Below are 21084 nucleotides of genomic sequence, written 5' to 3' on the forward strand. Positions count from 1 at the left end.
GAAAATAAGTTTTTCTCACATCGTCCACTAGTGCAGAGAGCTGGTCCAGCGGTGCGTAAGACAGGTCTCCATAGCTTAGTAATGTCTTAATGCCATCCTTAGTGACTGTTGCTTTTTCTTTCTTCACAAAATAAACTGCTTTGTTCTTCAGGGCGGTGGGAAACTCCGGTGCAACTGAGAGTGCGCCAGCAGAGTTAGCGGAGACCACCAGGTTTATGTTCTCGGCCTTGTCTAAGAACTCTTGGATTAAAATTCTGTTTTCTTCTGCACTGATGAATTTGGACCACTTGTCAAGTTTCAGCTTCAGTGTCTTCAGTGTGTAGTCTTGGAGAAAATCAAACCTGGAAAAGACATCAACGCAAATATTATTCTGCCGACATGATGTTCCCTTTCTCCCATATAAATCTACTTTAATATAACGTAATATCTACCTGATATAGAAATAAAGATCAAAGTTTTTTAACTTTCTAGTACACTAATTTAGACACTCAAGAAATAGCTGAAAGCAGTGATTATAAAATGTTGACATACCACACATGTGGTCTAAAATATGTTTTGAGTGAAATCAGATGGCATTTCATCGAAGCTTAATTTTTTCAACCATTCTGGTTGCGTTCATTTAAAAACATGGAGACATCTTTCTGAAGGTCATTTCTTAATCAAGTTTTCCAACACTTCATCAGACATTGTTGCAAAAAAAATCCGAAAAAGAAACAAACTAACACATTGAAAAAACAAAAGACCATTAGAACATTTCACTTGCTACTGTAGAAAATAAAATGTATGACGCAAGTGATCTAATTAATAGCAGACGCCTCAGATCGTCATTTTTTTACGACTCAGCAATACATTCCTCTGTCATACCCCGCCTTTTTTACACAAATAAACTGTCAAAACTCCCCTTCTGTGTAAGATAACGTATCATCACTTCTGATATAAGTATAACACTATGTTGGCACACTGACATAATTTTCTGGACCATAAAAAGACGGAACTGCAGCCAAAGAACCCTTAGGCCTTACCTTGGGTCGTTGACTTCCATCTTGATTCGAACTCGGATCTATCAAGACAACGTCCAAAAAGTCTGTTTAGGATGGAAACGTTGTTGTCCTGTTAATGTGAGTAACTATTATATATCCAAATCATCGGTGGTCCTTTAGAATGAATCCCAAAAGCTTGCCGGGCCCGGAAAGTTGATGGTTTGGACCGAGTCCAGGCAAATCTGATCTGCCCACTGCACGACTCCTTCTGACACGGGAAACCCAAGATGGCGAGACCGGCTTCTGGACTCCCGAACTAGGAATAGGGAGAGGGAGGTTTGCAACTTTTTAGATTAGCAAAATACGACTTATGTCATTCAATTACTGAAGGATTTCAGTGTAAACAGTCTATTTTACTACTGCAAACTCTATATTTGTATCAATAAGGATAGCTGTTGGTATATTTTGCAGGTGAGTCGGGGGTACCGAAACCCCCGGAAGTATGGACTCGGCCGTTGCCATGGAGTCGTATACAAAAGAATTCTCAAACACAATACCGCAGACAACGTTCAAACAAAGGCGTATTATTGCATTATTTGCGTCATTTATTTCAAGATAAACCGTGGAATGGTATTGTAGGATCTCAGCTAATGACATTTGCACAATTTTGACCCGATTACTAATATCTTAATGGCCCTTTCGTGCGGTGATAGCATTTCAGACGACGGGATTTGGTTTCGTCAGGTCGACTCAGATAAAGGGACAAGACAAACCCCTTCCTGCAGGGCTGGTTTGCTGTGACATGAAGGGGTTGATTGGATAACAAAGGGAGGGCGAAAGCTGAGCCAAACAGGTCAGCAGCGAGAGAGAGAAAAGAGGACTTTATGTAATGCTCGGACAACGAAATTTGTCAGTTTGGAAGTCAAATAAAACTACTTCTCATTTAAATTTGGCGTCAACTAGTTGGCTGCCGCAGCTCGCACTTAGATAAATGTGATCATTACTTGTCACTTCAAACTTTTCTTCCTTGAAACACCTGTAATTCATTAGAGGTCACAATGGATTGCCATAGCCCTGCCGTAACCGATACGACGTATTTGAAAAAGAAGACCACTTTTCTGAACCGCCCTTTAAGAAACCACCCTGCAGGTCGCTGCCTCCTTGGTTGAAATAGAAGCTGACCACTCGACCAGGAACAAAAGGGGCCGAATCTTTCAGAAATGAGATGACTGTGTCGTATCTCTGCTGAGTCACCCATCGTCTTTACATTCGTCGATCACGTGAAGTTGGGAGGCAAACTCTTGCGCCATGTATGTGACACGAACGTTCCGATACAAACTAGCTAACGTTTTAACATAATGCCACCAGGGTACATAATTCCACCACCATGAAAAGAAACAGATCTCCAGCCTATCATCCCCCAGAATAATGCACCCTTGTAACGTTATATCTAAACTGTACATGTGCATACCCGGGGGTGCTGCACTAGAGATCTCTCAAACCCACTGTTTTTCAAAGTGGCGATCCGCTACCATCAGACGGTAGCGGGTCATGGGGAGCGAACGAAAGCTAAAAAGGCTGGTACTCAGGCTATGCGCACATGACTGCCATCCACAAAATCAAAACTGTGTGACAGGTTCATCGGCCTCTATTGACCCAGGTGTGTGACCCATGGTACCATCTTCCCTCCCGACCCCCCGCGGCGTGGTATCACCTGGCGGCCTGTTGCTAGGTAACGGGGTGTTGTGTAAGCAAAAGATGACGACAGGTGGCATGGTGTCTACCTTACACCGTTACAGACCAATCAGGTACCCGTGGCATGATAAAGAGTTGGCTGACTTTTGTAATACTGTAAACGCAATTACACATTTTTATTGGTGATCAATTTGTTATTCGTAAGTTTTATTATGTTTTGTTGTTTTTGCGCCAAAAACAGTTACTCAAGCAACTCGATCAAATTTTATTGTTTTACTTTTAATGCTTCCCATAAGAAAATGTATGACATTCTTTCCGTTTTGTAATATTGAAAAAAAAGTCCAAAACAAACTGAAAGCATAGATATTGGAGATTAATCTTCATGACGTCAATTTTGGAAATCTAACAAGAACAACAACAAGAATGTTTCAACTTTAATGGCACTCTCAATCCAAGAATCTTTTTCCAGAAAGTTACTCAGCAAAAAGTATTAACACTAGTGTGAATAATCCCTTCACATCAGGTGTGTCACAACGTTAACGCGCGATGGACTATAATTAACATCCTCAAACAAGCTTCAAGCCTGTAGACAATCACATCATGCAAACTTTTTGTAAAGTACGGTACAAAACAACAATCAAGTTATTGCATCAAACCTTCGCTCCGTGAATGGTTCATCAGTTTGGTAAAACTATGGAAAACAAAGTTCCCTGTACGCAACCAAGTGTTATTTGCCTAGCCGACGCTTCTGTGACCGCCTGTCCCGAGTTAGATGGTAGACGGTCACCGAAACGCCGGCCAGGTAAATGATACTTGGTTGCGTACAAAAAAACTTTGTTATCAATCAAACCTCCGTGTTTATCAATACAACACCTGTATCTTTGAAATGTTCATTTCGTCATATATAAATATACAGATATATGGAATATATTCATGATATTATTTTGTATAATTGTAAAACGATAATATCGTTATTTGAACTTTAACATAGTTATATGACGAAATATAGTAAGTACAATAAAATCAATAATACGTCGACTTCGACTATTTGCGTACCGTACAGTTTTTACCTACACAAAAATATCAATATATGCCATTAGTGATAGAGCAAATAGGTGTAAAATTGGCTCAAACCGACACAACGAAATTGCGACTTACCGAATTTTCGACAAAATCGTTGGTCTTCTTCAGTACCATTACTAACCCACTACACGTACGTGACCTTATAAGGAAACGTGACGTCAATGACGGGTCAGAGGTCCCCGTGCTCATATAGTAATTGTGATATGGTGTTCAACTTTGCATACAGTATCGATCTTGATAATTTTATATACATGAAATAATGATACTAGTATATTTATGATGTTATATATTTTACGTATCAAAAACAAGACCATGGTATATATATCCAGCTATATATCTCACTAGCCTGCTATCCCTTCCCTGTCATTATTCTATCATAGCTATCGGGTCGGTTCTGTTCCTCCGCTATGATATCTCACTACCAGAAAACGTTATCACATAACTTCCTAACACTTGCTACATGTTTTCATTTCGAATTCAGTTTGTTATTCTGTTATTTACATTGATAGGGGTTCTCATGATTTTTTGTGATCATAGACCAAGTTTTGCTGTTAACATTACACGTGTTATGCCGCTTATTTTGTATATCTGCCATGTATGTGTTTTTTTGGTTAAATATATGTATCAGTTGAAAACCAATAAAAAGAAAGAGTTGAAAAAACATCTGCCTGAGGTAAGTTTCTAAGTCATGTGTATAAACAGATACAGGAATGTTGTGACATTAAGACATTTGACATACTATTGGAAGAAAATCTTACGCTAGTATTTGAAACAGACTTGATCAGTCTCATTCACGTATCGCTCTTTCACTGTCTCTTGGAGATGCAGAGCTCGTGAGGCGGCGGCGACAGCGTCAGAGCGAAGACACCCATCGTGTTCGGTGCAGGGGCGCCCTCTGGTAGCGTGAAGGTGAAGTGCCGCATGAGGATAGCGAAGAACAGGAAAATTTCCATCCGGGCCATCTGCTCACCAAAGCACAGTCGACGGCCTAGGGGTGGATAGGAAAAATAGACTTTGACATCTAAACAACTGTTTGTTGTCCTCTTCTCAATGCTGCCTTGATAGTATGGTTAATATTGCATATTCAGTTGTGTGTATAAAATCGTAGCAATTGAATAGTACACACTTATAGACATTACATTTGTCATTTCTCAGTGTACAAAATTTAGTTCCTCTTACTCGACAGTCATAACATAACATAACATAGTGTTCGGATAGTGTCATATTCGTTGTGCGATACTTTTTTGTCCTTTTTTTAATGTTGGACAAAACCGAAACCTAGTGGACCAGGATATGCAACACCTTTCCCGTCATACGTGTACGCCTCAGCTGAATCTATACGACACAACTGCCTTCAGAAGGTACTAAATCTACTGTCGTAATCTTGTCGAATGACAACTCTGAGCCTCTTACCGAGTCCGAAAGCCTTGAACGCTTCCGGAATTTTCACGGCTCCTTCCGGATTCAGGAACCGATCCGGATTGAACTGGTCCGGATCCTGCCAGTGCTTCGGGTCCATGTGGATAGACCACAGGTTCACCAGCACCTGGAGATGGTGAAAAAACCGCAAGTAAAAATTAGATAAAGGGTATCAAAGAAAGTCTGGATGAATTTTAGCAAAATAATCCAGGAAAACAGGGAAGAAATATCGTAAATGTGGAATCCGAAAGCAGTATAATGGAGACGAGCTTTGCTGTTAAACGATTAAGTGCATCTTGTTTAGCATAATTTCTTGTTAATAAATTACGACATAAACTTTGAAATCGGTGCCTCTGTCTTGACTTGTTAACCTCTATTTGTAAGAAGACCACATGTCCAAGACGACCGGATTCTATTGGTCCCCTGGGTGGTCTTCTTAGACACGTTTGACTGTACATCGACGAAGGTGAGACAATCAGGTAATTAGATACTCAACGCAAAAAGAATTTACTTACTTACATCAGTCACTGGCGGAAGACAGTGTATGCTATCTGGCCGTTTACAAAACCTATCCAGTTGCTTGAGTAACTTTGCTATTGAGAAAGTCCGGCACAGTGCACAGTTACATGGACCATTGGGTCTTTAAGACACCCGATCTGTCACGTGTCATCGGTGGGTCAGAATACTTGACGAAGAGCGGAGATGACGGTCGGAAATTCGCAGGTCAAAGGTTGAGTTGTTTTTCGTTTGTTGCATAAAAATTTTAGAATTTTTTTTTTTTACTTCAGTTTTTGACAGACAAGGACGACGTGGCACTGCACTCAAGTTTTTATAACTTATATTAACAGTGCTACGTACAGATAACAACATACCCATTTTTATACACCTGGGCGAAGTGAGGAAAGTCGTGTAAAGTGCCTTTCCCAAGGGCACAACATCAGTGGCGTCAGGGGGATTCGAACTCGAGACCTCTTGGTTCTGAGTCGAACACCCTGCCGTTACGCCACACGACCCCATTCAATTTTGGAATTTAAAATCTATCTCTCTCTCCCCTTCTCCATATGCCCGCTTTGCTCTCTCGGCCTTTTCAATCTTATCGATATCCTACCTGCGTGTCCGCGGGTATGAAGTAGTCCCGTAGTTTGGAGTCCTTGGTGGCACACCTGTACATGAATGGCGCCGCCGGACGGAACCTCAACACCTGGAGAGAGAGGGAGAGAATGAATGAAGGGATGGATGGATGGATGAATGAATGAATTACGGGAGGAAGGAATAATGGATGGATGGATTTTGTTATCTCCCCTTCGAGATTTGTATGACCAGCTAGCAAAAAGGGAAAACGGGCGCTGATCTAAACTTTCTGACACTTTTGAACAATGGCTAATGTGACGTGTGCGTCAGGTCACGTGTTGTGAGTGATTTGTCATTGGAACCTGACGAAGGGTGCAGTACGAGGAGGCCAAAATACAGTAACAACGCTTCTTTCGTGTTGTAACGCAGTTTGGCTGTTATCTAAAGAATGAAGGTACATGTATTAAAGTAATTTGAACTTCCTTGTCTTTGTCAGCAGTAGCCCTGACATTCGTCATTTCGAATGGTGAAGTAACGCCGGCGGCCCCGTGTATGGGGGAGCTTTAGGCATAAGCCTCAAGCGTCAAACTTTTGCACGTAAAAGAACCCAGCACACTTATTGAGAAAAGTAGGGGTGACCCGGTGTACTTAGCCTAAACGCGAGCCGTAGCGAAGCCACATTTGCACTACCACTATCTACTTGAAAAAAAGCATCATGCTTCACCTCATCAATTGAGGATGACCGCTTTACCTTACTCGCCCTGACAAGATTCAACTGCATGCGAGTACAAACTGGCAAGCACCGATGCGTTTCTACTCCTAGATCAGTTAGTAATATCCCCTGGCAAATTGAGCGGGACCTCCGAGCAGCCAACCTGAACTGGAGGGATGTAAGGAGGAGGGCTGCTGACCGAGCCTGCTGGGCCAACCTAACTGCCTCAACTGTCGGACGACACGGGAGCCGCTAAGTAAGTGAGTCATGTCTGTCTTTTAACAGCCGAATCAATGACAATTGATTCGGCTGTTAAAAGTGTATTCACTGTTTATTTATTCTTTGTACTATTGTTATAATTTCGATTCACCTTGTTTGACCAAACTTTTAGTTATTTATTGTTATGTTGACCCCTTGACATCCCCTCATCTCGACCTCTATGAAAAGCGGCCCCGAAGGCCGATTAGAGTATATTTCGAGAATAAATAAAGGCACAAACAAACAAAACAAACAAACAATGAATGAAATTTGAAAAAGAAATAAGCACCTCGCTAATGGTGGCGTCCACGAACGGCAGGGCGGCGCGCTTGTCCAGCGTGACCTCCCCGTTCGGCCCCAGGACCGAGTCCAGCTCCCGGTGGATGCGGGCCTGGATGTCCGGGTACACCGCCATGAGGAACACGGCCCACCGCAGACACGTCGAGCTGGTCTCCGCGCCCGTGAAGAACAGGTCAAATATCACCTGAAGGAAGAGGAAACGTTAAAACCTTTAGACTCGTTGAGTGGTGGTGTAGTGACTAGCAATAGCCTAGATGTCCGGGTACACCACTAGATGAGGTGTCAATGTCAGTTTACATGTAAGTGATGGCCGAGATCCGGCCGATGGACATTACCGGAAGAAGAAGAGGAACGCGGCCCACCGCAGACACGTCGAGCTGGTCTCCGCGCCCGTGAAGAACAGGTCAAATATCACCTGATGGGAGGAGGAAATGTTAGAACCTTTAAAACCGTGTGGGGGTGTAGTGGCTAGCAATAGCCTAGATGACCGGGTACACAGAGGAACACCGCCCACCGCAGACACGTCGAGCTGGTCTCGGCGCCCGTGGAGAAAAAGTCAAATACAGCATCACCTGAATGAGGAAAAGTTAGAACCTTTAGATATAAAAGAACACAAAGGAAGACGAGTTTTCTTAACCACCCTGACATTCTTTTTGTAATCTAACTTTTGTCAGGCCTTGTCAGGCACATTGTAATAAGCCATAGGCTGAGGTTGTTTAATTTAATTAATCAGAAAATACACGGTCATCTGGGGAATTTGGTAGAATACTGAATGCTTTTTGATGCGCATTGGACTAGTGGGTTAATTTATCGTATACTGTAAAAAGTATTCATTTTTACTTCCTAAAATTATCATCTATTGGAAAATAACTCCCCCCCTCTGGACTTTAGGACTCCTTTCCCAAGGGCACAACGTCGGGGCGCAAGTTCGGACATGTCTTGTTTGACAGCCGCACGCTCTACCATTTCCGCCACACGACCCCACTCATTCATTCATTATCATATAATATCTATCCATTTATTCATATCTATTGATTGAACAGCTCTTTCTTACCTGCTCCATCTCCCTCTCCGTGAAACTGCCCAGGTCCCGCCCACTGCGCCTGCGCGACTCCATCTCCAGCAGGAAGGCGTCGATGATGTCTCGGATGTTCCCCTTGTCAAATTTGACCTTGTGACCTTCCGTCTCCGACCGGACAAATTCCTTCACCTGTAGCGTTTTCAAAATTTGTTAATTTATTTATTTGCTTTTCTGATCTATTGACTGCATCGTATAAATGCAGATTTATGATATCGTGTTTTCTTTGAGATACATGCTATATGTTGGTGCTCCTCTTTTTCTTGTCCCCTATGAAAAGCAGTTAAACTAAAGAATTGGGGGCGAGTTTTTGTGAATTTGCTGTTATATTTATTATTGGGAATTCCTTTATAACTCTGTCTATGCGTTTTCCAGCCAGTTTGCGGAACCAACTTTGGACCCGGACCAAACCAGCCTTCCCATCCAGCGAGTCTCCATTTGCACCATTTTCCGCCTCACATCCTGTCACTCTGCAGTATTCAAATAACGACCGACACACATTAGGACAAACAAACATACAGACCGAAAACAATACCAACGCGTTCATGAATGTAAAAAAAAATCAAACGAACCTCTCTGATGCCTGCTTTGACCCGGACTGCCGGGGTGTTGATTTTGGGGACCCTAGCGAGAGTGGGGCAGATGTTGAAGAGTTGACAGCACGCCGCGTTTTTGGCGAACGTGTCCAAGGACTGGACGAAGCCGCGGAACTTTGGATCGCTGGTGTCGAACCTCCTGCCGAAGCACAGCGAACACATGACGTTCAGCAGAGACAGGCCGATGTTCTCGTGGACTCTCGTGGGTCTGCCGGCCGTCTGCGCGAGAACTGAGGCGAGAGTTTGGGCCTCCCGGATCATCATGGTCTCCGTGCGGGGTTTGGAGAGGATGTCGCGGAAAACCACCATCCCAAACTTACGCTGTTCCATCAGGCTCTTCCCGAAATTCCTGAACACCAGTCCTGCAGTAAAGAAAATAACGTGTGTTAAAGATATGCTTTTACCTCCTTGAAATGGAGTTATTGTACATGTCTTTGGCGTGTCTGTCTGTTTGTCTATGTTCCCGGATGTTTGTGGCCAGTATAACATAAGAACCGCTGGATAGAGTGTGATGATGTATGGTTAGGTTTTGAGAAGACGAAGGTCAAGTTGATCTCGGACCGCCTAGTGTGTGAGCTTGGTACTGCAGAAGAACTTCCGGGTTTTGTATCTTTTGTCCTGGACATGGTATGGTCTTGTTTCACACTGATCTAACTTTTGCAAAACCCCATCATGCAAAACCCCATGCTCCCGCTTGGTGTCGCTTCTCAAACAGTCCCCAGTGTTCTGCAGTCCTTGCAATCAATTGTAGGTTTGGGCTGGGGTTCGCCTCTAAACTGTTCCACTTCGAATGAAGATAATGAAAAGAGACTAAATTTCTGCCATGAGTAACTTCTCGTCATCAGCTATGTCGTTCAAACCGTAACATTCTCGAAAAAGCAAAATTTGTCTTCGGCCTTTTCACATCATCATCATAGCTTGTCGTTCGTCTCTATCCAGTTCTGTGCGACTTCAGATGTCTTCGGCCTTTTCACATCAGGGGAGCATCAGCCAAAGCCATGTCACCTAAACAATTATCTCACGCGGCTCAGAACTTTCCAGAATAGCGTCACATCTCATGATGTCAGCTAATTTGTATCAGTTCATCAGAGCGTTAAACGGCCACATGTGGCAGACACGCGGACAGATGGTGGTGAGGTTATGTAACTCAAGTTCAAGGCGAAGGATGACGCAATGGTCACAGTTCACCGCCTGGTCTTCCTAGCCTCCAGCAGACACCTTTGATTGGTGATATCGCTCCTCTAGGGGGGAATATTTTTCAATGTTTTTGAAAAAATAAACAAAGTCCGACTGTTTAAATACATACGTCGAAGTCTTCGATATCATCCAAATAATCATCCTCCGGTGGCCAAGAACTTTCCAGACTGGCGTTGTAACTCAAAGTATCAGGTTATCAGTGGGTTAAACAGGCACACGTGGCCAACAGACCGAGATCGAGAGGACGGTGAGATGATGTAAGTCAAGTTCAAGGCGAACGTCATGGTCAAGGTTAACTCTGTTTAAAAAAACGGAAAGGGCGAATCTTCGAAAGTCTGGACGTCGAAAAACGTGCCAGGTCGAAGCCTTAGAACTTCAGACTGGCGTTACAATTAACTCAAAGTATCAGGAGGTCGATGGGTTGAACAGTCACACGTGGAGGACAGACAGCCAGATAGTTGGGGATGAGATGATGTAAGTCAAGTTCAAGGCGAATGACAGCGTCATGGTGACGGTTAACTCTGGTTCGTCGCCTGGTCCTCTAAGTCTCCAGCAGACTCATTTGACTGAAGACGAAATAGTAGAAATATGCTGTCAAATACACTGTACCGTGAATAAATTTCCAGTTTGACCTACGTCCTTCTCTAGTTGACTACCTCTTCTGGAAAACCAATTTTTTTCAAGCACCCAATGTAGTCTTATTAAGATTATGAAAATGGTCATTTAGGAAGACCAAAGGATCCGAACGATCGAACTATAGTGTGTCTCTTTACGGCTTAGGGACTAAGGCTCGTGTTTTGTGTAAATCCATGCTAAACGCTCCATTGGTCTATAGAGTGAATCCAGATTTTGTTAGAATTATTTAAACAAGTTACCACGACATATCCCTACTTTTACACATTCACGGATGGACAAAAAAGATACCTTTCTCTTGAAATCAGAGAACCCAGAAATAATTAAGTGGGACTTTTCGTCTTCCACTGCCTCCAAAAAGAAGTCAAACCCAGCTAGTTCAGATATAGCCAACAGTCGCATTTAGTGCCAGACGAGTAGCCTATTGTTACAACAAAGTCAGGCACAGTTTACTGACGCATGTATGTTTTTCCCTATGTTTTTTTACCATGGTTTTGCAATTAGCCCACGGGCATGAACTTGCAGTAAACTTCTAAACTTCTATTATTATAAACTGAGGATAACTTGACTCTGAAGCCAAAAGCTCTCCAACCATTGCGTCAGACAATCGTCAGAACACTGTATGTCAGAGGGTCACACGTGGCAGGCAGGCGGTGGCGTCAATGTAAGATCTTACGTAACTCTGGTTCAAGGTTAGAGAACAAGGCCACGGTTACAAGTTGCTGGCTCGTCGTCCGATCTTGCTACTCCCCACCAGATGCCCCTGGTTGCTGACAAAATAGTACAAATAGGCCTGGAAGATTAATTATCTGCTAACCAATGGACACGACCCATGAAGCAGCTACTATGTGTTTTGTACCATGTTTATGTAATGATATATGTTGATAGATTCATCAGAACTAATGTTCCGTATCTCTGTTATATTGTATCTGACCCTCACGGTGCTTTTCAAAACGCAGGAAATCGGTAGATTATGTTGTCACGGTGACAACATAATCTACCGATTTCCTGCGTTTTGAAAAGCACATTTTTGGGTCGTTTTCGTTAGCACCGCCACCGATAATGACAATGGCGGCGGTAAAAGGGACCACTGACAACCACTCTCAATCGCATGATTTGTCTCTCAAAATGCGGGAGATTGCGTTTCTGAAGGCTTGAAGATCCAAAATTTCCCGGGGGAGAATCCCCCCGGACCCCCCTACATTGCGACCGCCTTCGGCGCTCCCCCCCCCCACCCAATATTATATTTTGGTGGACGCACTCATGAACCTAGGCTGGCGGGAACGCTGCCCTCACCTCTTCCCTCATGACCTCAATGAAAAGCGGCCTGCAGGTCGATTTGAACTTCTCATGAATAGACAAAGGTTCAAACAGACAATCTGTACTTGAGCTCATCTGGCAAATGGTTAATTCTTTCGTCCTTGTTTATCATTTGCAGCAGCCAAAGGGAGTTTGGTGGTGACCAAAACTTTTTTTTTTACATTTTTTTATCAGTTTTCAAATAACAAAGAAATAATAAGAAAAACATGGCACATATACAAAATAAATGAAACACATGAAAAACCACAAAACTGATACATGAAACCCGGCAACAATAATATATGATCACACATAGTAAATGAGAACCTATACATCTTGGTAATCAAATTATAGGGGGTTCTCATATCTAATAACAACAGAATAAACATCAAAATAATCACATTTAACTTGGAACATAAAGAGACGAGGTACAGCGTGCCATGAAAGAAAACAAATGATAAACGATAAAAGATGGTGACCAAAAATTTGCACAGAGTCTGAAAATGGTCCTCTGTGAAATGAGACAAGTGGAGAGAAAAATAAGACTGCCACGCACGTCAGATGACCAAATAAGAAACAGTCCGTCGAGAGGTCATTTGGCAAACTTAATGTCGAGCCGGTCGGATTAACGTGACTCCGGTTCAAGTTCAAGTTCAACGTGGCTCTAGTTCAAGGGTACGAAGAACAGCGTGATGGCTGCAGCCAATCACCGCGGGGTTCCAGTCAGCGTCTCCGGCCAGACGGAGTTCCTGAACTCTGCAAAATGTCAATCTTGGAGAGACGAAAGATGGAAGAACTCGAACTGTCGCCTTCTGAAGGCTGCTTTTCTAGACTAAACATTCAGCCGGGCTCTCGTCTTTTATCTTCACCAAGCGTTTTCGGTGCCGTTTGCGGGTTAAAGTTGTTTTTGGACAGCATAACTCGAGGAGTGGAGGGTCGTTCTGTATGATATTTCATAACTACGGCCGCGTGGCGCGTTGGATACACCCGATCCCTTGATCTCGGAAGTTAAGCAACGCGCGGTCCGGACAGTGCTTGGATGGGGGACCAACCAAGGACGTCCGGATTGCTGTAACCTCACGAAGCTTTCCACGAAATCGTCTTCCGGGAGGGACGTAAAACGGGGGTCCCGTGCTCGAGGAGGTGCCTCGAACACGTTAAACAGCCTCATTACCCTACACATTGGGTACCTGCCTGTGGCACTGGCTGCAAATACACCTGATATTATTATTATTATTATTATTATTATATATACTGGTAGGCAAGTGCAAGTTTTTGATTCTGATCCTCCTAGAGGCTTTCTATGGTATTGCCTCGAGACGGTCCTTTATGTCTAAAGTTAGCAGTCATACAAGGCCGAAAAGAGAAAGCCATCACCACCTATTGCGGACCAAAGCAAATGTAGTAGTAGTACACATCAGTCTCGGGGGTGTCCCTGTGGTGTAGTGGTCTGCGCTTCTGTCTCTCACCACATCTTGTTCAAATTACTTGGACCAGAAGGACTGGGGTTCAAGCCCAAGGTAGGACACCTCTGGACAAGAGGCGCATTGAGTCATACCAAAGACTTTATAAAAATGGTACATACTTCTGAAACAGTATGGAAGTTAAACACACTTCACCGCCAGTGGACTAGCCCTCTGCTGCAGTGATTGCACAACAGTGTGGCACAGGGTCATGAAACGGGGATGGGCACCGCCCTATACACCTTACGGTGTGGGAGGATTTTAACTAACACATCAGTCTCCTCCAGACTGCTTTGCCGACAGAAGAAAATTACGAGAAATTAGCCAAACGGGATTGATATTTGCCAAAGGATTATTTGCCCTTCAAAGAGAAAAATGCATCATAACTGACACGAGAAAGACGTGCAAACGCCGAAAACGACGAGGAGCCAGTTGGAGATACATATTACTGGTGGTATTACTGGTACATGGCTAATCTCCAAGCAGATGTAGGGCGCCATCTTGTAGTATCTTCCTAGTGATGCGAGAGCCACATTGAAAATGCGCACCCTATAAATACACTCTTACTAGTGCCAGTTATGTTGAGAGACTCTATTTTAAAGACATATTCCGTTAAATGATATTGTCTATCACCGGTATGTTTATAAGCCACCTTAATATTTGTGTAGATTTAGCCAACACTGGTATAAAGTAGTCTATTGTTACAACAGTGTCGGTCACAGTGCACGGACACATGTATGTTTTCCCATCTTTCTATCATGTACCTGCAATTAACTGCAATTTGTGATGTGATCGCAAAATGTGAACGCAAACAAAACTATTCATTATCAGTCTTCGGGTATTAACTTGCAGTGAGCATTCTATCATTTATGTATTTTAATCTCGCTCTCATATAAGATGACTTTAGATGTTTACATTTATATTCTAAACATGTCGATTCGTTTTGCATTGGTCTATAACTCAGTTTCTAACTACGACAAACCAATAAAGCCATGTTTAATTTGAATCATGAAGACGCACAACCCGCCGAAAACTACTCGAGAACAAGCTAGGACCTAACATCTGCTTGGATAATGCGGGGGACACACAGACAGCAAGACTGACGTCACACCAGCCTGTCTGGGGCCCAGATTTACGTGTTTACATGTTCTGGTAAGGTCAACCTAAACAAGGTCACTTTGAGCAAGGTCAGTTGGCTCATGCATGTCAACAAGGTCATTCTCCGCCGAAAACGTCCAATGGCGTTACTGCTGAATTGTTTTTGTTTGCATTGCATACCCGGTAAACTACCTCAATGACGTAACACACTACTCTCCAAGCAGACGTTGGTGGAGAAGATTGTGACCTTTTTATCATATGCCCCGTTTTTGTCCGCTATCCCCACCAACTCTCCAAGCAGAGGTTGGTGGGGAAGATTGTAACCTTTTTATCATATGCCGCGTTTCTTGTCCGCTATCCCCACCAACCTCTGCTTGGAGAGCAGTAACACATCAGGTTTGTACTGATCGAACAGAACAAGCTGCATATGCGAACAGATCCATTTGATCCGCTCACACTGGGAAGGACCCCTACTCTTTTTATAAGTGCGGTGGGTTCGTTTACGTTCTCAAGGTGTGGCTCTCCTCAAACACGGAAACTCCATTTAACGAACGTCTTATCCCAGGGACGTCCCTAACCGAACCTAGGTCTTGTCTTGTCTTGTCGTGATACTAGACAAAACCCCGCGTGGGGCATAGTGTCTAGGACTTATGGTCAGAGGCCTTACCCAAGTGTGGCCGGTGGTGGTGGTGCACGCCGTCAACAAGAATAAAAAAAGTGGTGCAAAAAATAACGAACAAAGTAGTGCTGTACATTGCCACACTAGGTATAGGCTCCTCCCCTTACAGCTGGGTGAAGCCGGGGTAACCATAATACTTGGCCACCCCAGCTTTTTTTTAGTGAAGCGAGGAAATGTGTGTAAAGTGCCTTTCCCAAGGGAACAGGATTTATGTGGCATGTCCGGGGATTCCAGCACCTCTGCGTTCTGGGCCAAACACCAAGCCATTACACTACCACGACGCCAATATAAAAACTATTAGAAAGGCACTTAACATGAAGCTTAATTCATTTCCAAACCGGGGCCCGGCCGGGCTGTTTCCGGGAACGAAAAAGATTTGATTTTGATTTGATTTTATTTGACTGTAGGAAAGTACAGCCAGGACTACCCAACTAGCCGGAGGCTATTACAAAGGGTTAGCCCTGGGAACAGTATTCAAAGTTCAATACAAACTTTCACAAAGTGCGCATGCGTCAAACACACACATAGCGGCGGACACAGAACACAAAGTAAAATTACATCGAAGAAACAAAATTAACAAAACCATCACAAGACTGAAGCGCATATGGAAAAAAAATGCACAAGATTAAGCTATATATAAATCGTTAACAATGTCAAGCCAAAACTTAGGTTTATATTACATACTAGATTATACAACATGTCATCTAAAAAGATATAAGTGTATATCAAGAAATGTACACAAATTATGCACATGGCTAATCATTTTACGTTTTGTGTGAAAGTTTTGTTGTCTTTTATACCATACTTTCCGTTCTAACATACTGCTTGGCCGGGCCTCGGTTTGGAAATGCGACCAAAGCATTACTGAAACAGCGTTTTACTGTGCGTTTCTCAGTTTCTAACCCTTTTCTCGCTCCAAATATCTCAAATAAGTGTATTTTACCCCCCCCCCTATTGAACCGGTCGTTGTCCCCCCCTCACCTGTCCTTGACAACCTAACGTGACTACAGGCGACAGAACTATTTAGGTCATGGTGACCTCTATTGTCTCCCCACAATACACATCCTTGACTGCTCCACTTATTAACCACTAGGGAAACCTTAAACGACCTCGAGCAACGCGGATAAACTGTGGACGATTGAGAGAATATCAGATGTTGGTAGCTCTTGAATATGGAAAATTGAATGCCTTTATATAATTACAAACGTCATTACGAAAATAGTGACACTATGGCGTAGATACGCAGACCGTATCTGTCCCCCAGGCAGATACGGTCCCCCAAGCAGATACGGTCCCCCAAGCAGATACGGTACCCCAAGCAGATAAGCAGATACGGTCCCCCAAGCAGATACGGTCCCCCAGGCAGATACGGTCCCCCAGACGGATACGGGCCCCCAAGCAGATACGGTCCCCCAAGCAGATACGATCCATCCAGCCTGGCTCCGATAAGTTGAAAATTGCGGATCAGCGCTCCCAAAAAAATAAACGACGGCGCCGTCCGGGAGGCCTGCGAAGGAGGCTAGTTGTTGAGAGGCAGGCTGCACGAGCGGAGAGGCCTGCGAAGGAGGCTAGTTATTGAGAGGCAGGCAGGCTGCACGAGCGGAGGGGCCTGCGAAGGAGGCTAGTTGTTGAGAGGCAGGCTGCACGAGCGGAATGGCCTGTGTTGAATCTGCTGTTTTGTACCCGAATCCGGACCAAGGCCAGCCTGTACACACTAACCGCGCCCTTCACCTCAGCCCTGTCCTTCACCACCGCGCCGCGCTGGCCTACTGACTACTTCGTCGCGTGCTCTGGCTAAAGCCCCGGTTACACAGAGCCGAACATGGCTCCCGAACGCTTGCCGACTCAGCCGACTTAGCCGAACGCCAGCCGACCACAGCCGACCTAGCTTAATCTCCAAGCAGATCTATAGGTTGCATAAAGACCGTATCAAACTGGCAGTTGGATAAGGTCTTTGCAATCTATTGGGTCTGGTTGGAGACTAGACCTAGCTCCCGAATCACTCCTAACCATGGTCGGGGGAGGGTCGGGAGGCCATGTTCGGCTATGTGTGACCGGGGCTTCAGCCTGTAGTGGTGTACGTGTGCCCTGGATACTCTAGTGGTGGACAGAAAAAGACAAAATGTAAATATTCACCAGGTTGTATCATTTCAGCCAGTAGGTACCCATTTGAGTAATGAGGCTGTTGTAACGCACTCAAGGCACCTCCTCGAACACGGGACCCCCATTTTTCGTCTCTTCCGAAAGACGGTGCAGCTCCGACAAGGATACCCTTCCCGGGATTCGAAATTCTAAATCAATTTTGTTTCATTTCGCTTCTTATTTTGCTCCATTTCGTTTATTTTTGCTCCGTTTCGTTCCAATTTGCTCCCATTTCGCTCAGTTTCGTTCCCATTTGGTTCCTTTTTTTTTCAATTTTTTATACACCATCGTCCCATCGGAGGGGGGCAGCGGCTCAGTGTATGAGGGAGCTTTAGGGCGTCAAACCTCTGCACGTAAAGACCCCAACACACTTATCGAGAAGAGTGCTTTGCCAAACTTGATACGTGAGCCGTAGCGAAGCCGCATTGCGCTACCAGCTAACGAAAAAGCGCCATGTTTCGTCCTCAGTCTGAGGTTCGACCGCTTTACCTTTTTCACCTCTACATCGTTGGTGTAGTGACTAGCAGTACCACTTCTGTTCCGCAATGGTGGGTCGGGAGCTCGACCCAGACTGGCGTTCAGCCTTATTCTCAAACAGATGTATAAAGGTACAATCGTAACGTTTCTCAAGCTCCCGGTTCAATTTCACCTCCCTACATCTGCTTAGAGATAAGTTTCTGACTACTGGATACAGACGCCGTCCTTCCGAGACGAAGGCGGGTGTACGTGCGCGCCGTGGCTTACGGGCTTTCCTGCAGACAGGTGGACGGCCGGAAAGGCCACTAGTAGCCTCCACCAGGCCTTCCCACGGGGGTACGGATCACAGAATTCGGCAACAAAGTTCAATAATTGGCCGGGAGAGTCTGTCAGGTTAACATTTCGCCCTCGGAGACTGCGCCTGTAAATGAAACCCTATGGTGGCCAAACTCTCCCGGCAATTATTCTCCCGATAGCCGGCGAAATTAGTTTGGTAACGTTAGAATGAAATAAGACCTTTATTGTCCATTCGTGCCCCACTGGACTAAGCACAGGTCACATGTTAACAACCATATGTATATTCATATCAATGTCACATGTGAACAATCATATATATAACCATGTCCATAAAAAAATCTAGTATTTTCTAGTACCAGTACTTTCGGCTTGTTCTCGCTGTTAGAGACCACTATGCTACAGTAACGCCCCAGGCTGAGACGTGTCGTATTTCCACGCCCTGAGCCTCTGGAATGTCCGACCGGTGGCAGGGTTACTCTTCGCGCCGACGGACATGTCTGGCTGGAAACTCTAGACTAAGCACTTCTTCTTCTGTCTAGCTCGAAGCGTAATGCTTGACACGAAGCGTATTGCTTTTTCCGTAGCTGATGGTGCAATGAAGCTTCGCCACGGCTCGCTTTTTATACCCAAGGACACCTGGTCACCCCTACGTTTATGGATACGTGTGTTGCGGTCTTTTACGTGTCTCATACACGGGGCCGCCGGCTTTACGTCCCCATTCGAAAGGACGATGCTACTCTTTTCCAGACGCTAACCAGGACCACAGGCTTAATGTAATTTGAACCGGATGTGGCGAGTAGCAGAGACTAAACACAGTCGAACCTGCATTTGAGCCACCTGGCCAACGATGTACAGTCAAACGTGTTCTGCTGACCACTCTCACATGAGGACAATATGGTCACCATGGCCATGTCCCTTAAATCATTTTCCCATTGATCCAAGCGTTAAGAATCCTGTCTATACTGGTCGTCTGTGACCCTTTTCTGTTGTGACTACAGACAGCTTGGACTGATTTCTAATTCCGAAGGGTGCATTAGCCTATCCATGCCGTCAGTCTGTCTGTGTATTCATTCATCTATTGATTGGTCTATCGACCACTCCATTGATTGATTGATGAATTGATGGATGAATAGATGATGGATAGATGGATGGATAGATGGATGGATAGATGGATAGATGGATGGATGTAACTAATTAAGAAACGAATGAGTGCATGAGGGCGCTCGCTGTCAGATGGTAGGAGAAACAAGGTTTTTTTCTTCAGTCCATTTGCTTTCAACGAATGAAAAGGTACGGAAGGACCACATTGACAATGTGTAGGTTATCTAAGAACCCGGCGTGGCATAGAGGCTGTTACAAAGCGGTCGCCTTGACGACCAGGACAGCATTGCTAGAGGTCCTATAGTAAGGTGAATAACAGGGCATTGTGCCCAAAATCCGTGCAGAACTGATCTCGAGCAGACAACTGGCACGGAGTGTTTTGAGCCGTGGCATTGAACTCAGCCGTGGCACTGACCTCGCACTACAATCACAAACGTGTATTACGCAGCCCGATTACATAAGCTTGCGTAACCAGGCGATTCCACTCCCACCCCACTGAGAGCGTGACTATCTAACGGTACCACCAGCGGGGCTTCATGCCACTCCAGTTCACAGTAACTACACAGTCAGGGCACAGTCACTGTGGGCGTTGTCATGGCGAAAACTAGAAAAATTTGGACTGTGACAGAATCCGCGAATAGTTTCATCAGGTTGGTAAGTCACTGAATAAAAAGACTCTTTTTAAACAACCAAGAGATTTATTCCACCGAGTCGTTTCGGTGACCATCTGTCACCTTCTTCAAGGCAATTCTGAGGAATCGTACCCAGGTGGAATTATGTTTAGCAGTTGTTATAGTTCAAAGGGAAGTACCAAAACGCCATGACGTCATCAAAATATCGTACCTTTCCCACCGTCCGAGAAGATGTCCATCATGAACATCCGGGGTCTTGAGGAGAAGGCGTCTCCACGGGCAACCAGGGCCTCCCGCATCGCCTCCAGGCTGTTCAATACCACTACGTCATCCGTCCCGAACCGCAGCCCTGCGGATAGAGCACACAGTTATAGATTATGACGTATTTGAGAGGGACCCCACGCAAGACGAGGATTTGTTTGTTTGTTTGCTTGTTTGCTTGTTTGCCTAACCGTTAGATCGCCTTTAGGTGTAACACACCGGTTTTGACCAGTGAGTATAAGCAAGGAGGTTTAAACCTCCTTGGTATAAGCTGCGTAAGTCCGGACTATGAGGCTTGATCCACTCACACCGGTACCTAGCCTGAGTGCCAGCCTTTTTAGCTTCCGTCCGCTACCCTAGCTCCGCTGCGCTACCCAAGCCCGGTAGCTTACGGAAGCTAATATATAAAAAGGCTGGCACTCAGGCTAACCGGTACCGGAATGGACCCCTACATAACGTGCCCGAGGTGTGTGTGGCTCTCCGCGAACGCAGTTTTACAATGTACGTTCCATCCCAGAGGACGTCTCTAACCGAAGCTAGGTACCCGTCGAGTCGAGTGAGAAAGTAGGCGTGAAGTGTCTTCCCCTTGGGCACAACATTGGGCACTGCTGGG

At 44.7% G+C, this 21084-nt stretch overlaps 2 protein-coding genes and 1 long non-coding RNA gene across 3 annotated transcripts in view; 1 reads left to right on the forward strand and 2 right to left on the reverse strand.

The window, feature by feature from the left end:
* The window catches only part of LOC136440752 (dynein beta chain, ciliary-like), a 95271-nt gene extending 93971 nt beyond the window's left edge, over nt 1-1300 (reverse strand). The window contains exons 1-2 of the mRNA XM_066436857.1: nt 1023-1300; nt 20-341 (exon numbers count right to left, since the gene is read on the reverse strand). Of these exons, the coding sequence (XP_066292954.1) occupies nt 20-341; nt 1023-1042 (342 nt within the window). The 5' untranslated portion in view covers nt 1043-1300. The remainder of the gene's footprint in view (nt 1-19; nt 342-1022) is intronic.
* Nucleotides 1301-1529: 229 nt separating this feature from the next.
* On the forward strand, nt 1530-5521 carry LOC136440755 (uncharacterized). The gene is made up of 2 exons (XR_010756704.1): nt 1530-1833; nt 4587-5521. It is a non-coding gene; the product is annotated as an uncharacterized lncRNA (long non-coding RNA).
* Nucleotides 3097-20576, reverse strand: LOC136440754 (cytochrome P450 2U1-like). Its single transcript, XM_066436859.1, has 7 exons — nt 20422-20576; nt 9169-9554; nt 8573-8728; nt 7508-7702; nt 6286-6378; nt 5172-5304; nt 3097-4746 (listed from the first exon to the last, which is right to left on the reverse strand). The coding sequence occupies exons 1-7, from the start codon at nt 20507-20509 to the stop codon at nt 4565-4567; spliced, it is 1233 nt and encodes a 410-aa protein (XP_066292956.1). The 5' UTR covers nt 20510-20576; the 3' UTR covers nt 3097-4564.
* Between the last annotated feature and the right edge of the window lie 508 nt (nt 20577-21084).

The sequence above is a fragment of the Branchiostoma lanceolatum genome, chromosome 8, assembly GCF_035083965.1.
Source record: "Branchiostoma lanceolatum isolate klBraLanc5 chromosome 8, klBraLanc5.hap2, whole genome shotgun sequence".
Lineage (NCBI taxonomy): Eukaryota > Metazoa > Chordata > Leptocardii > Amphioxiformes > Branchiostomatidae > Branchiostoma > Branchiostoma lanceolatum.

Coding starts and splice junctions, on each gene's coding strand:
- LOC136440754 (XM_066436859.1), bottom strand. CDS start 20,509: ATGCGGGAGGCCCTGGTTGCCCGTGGAGACGCCTTCTCCTCAAGACCC. Junction 7,703..8,572: donor CGGAGAGGGAGATGGAGCAG/GTAAGAAAGAGC, acceptor CTCTTCCTTCAG/GTGATATTTGACCTGTTCTT. Junction 6,379..7,507: donor TGGACGCCACCATTAGCGAG/GTGCTTATTTCT, acceptor CTCTCTCTCCAG/GTGTTGAGGTTCCGTCCGGC.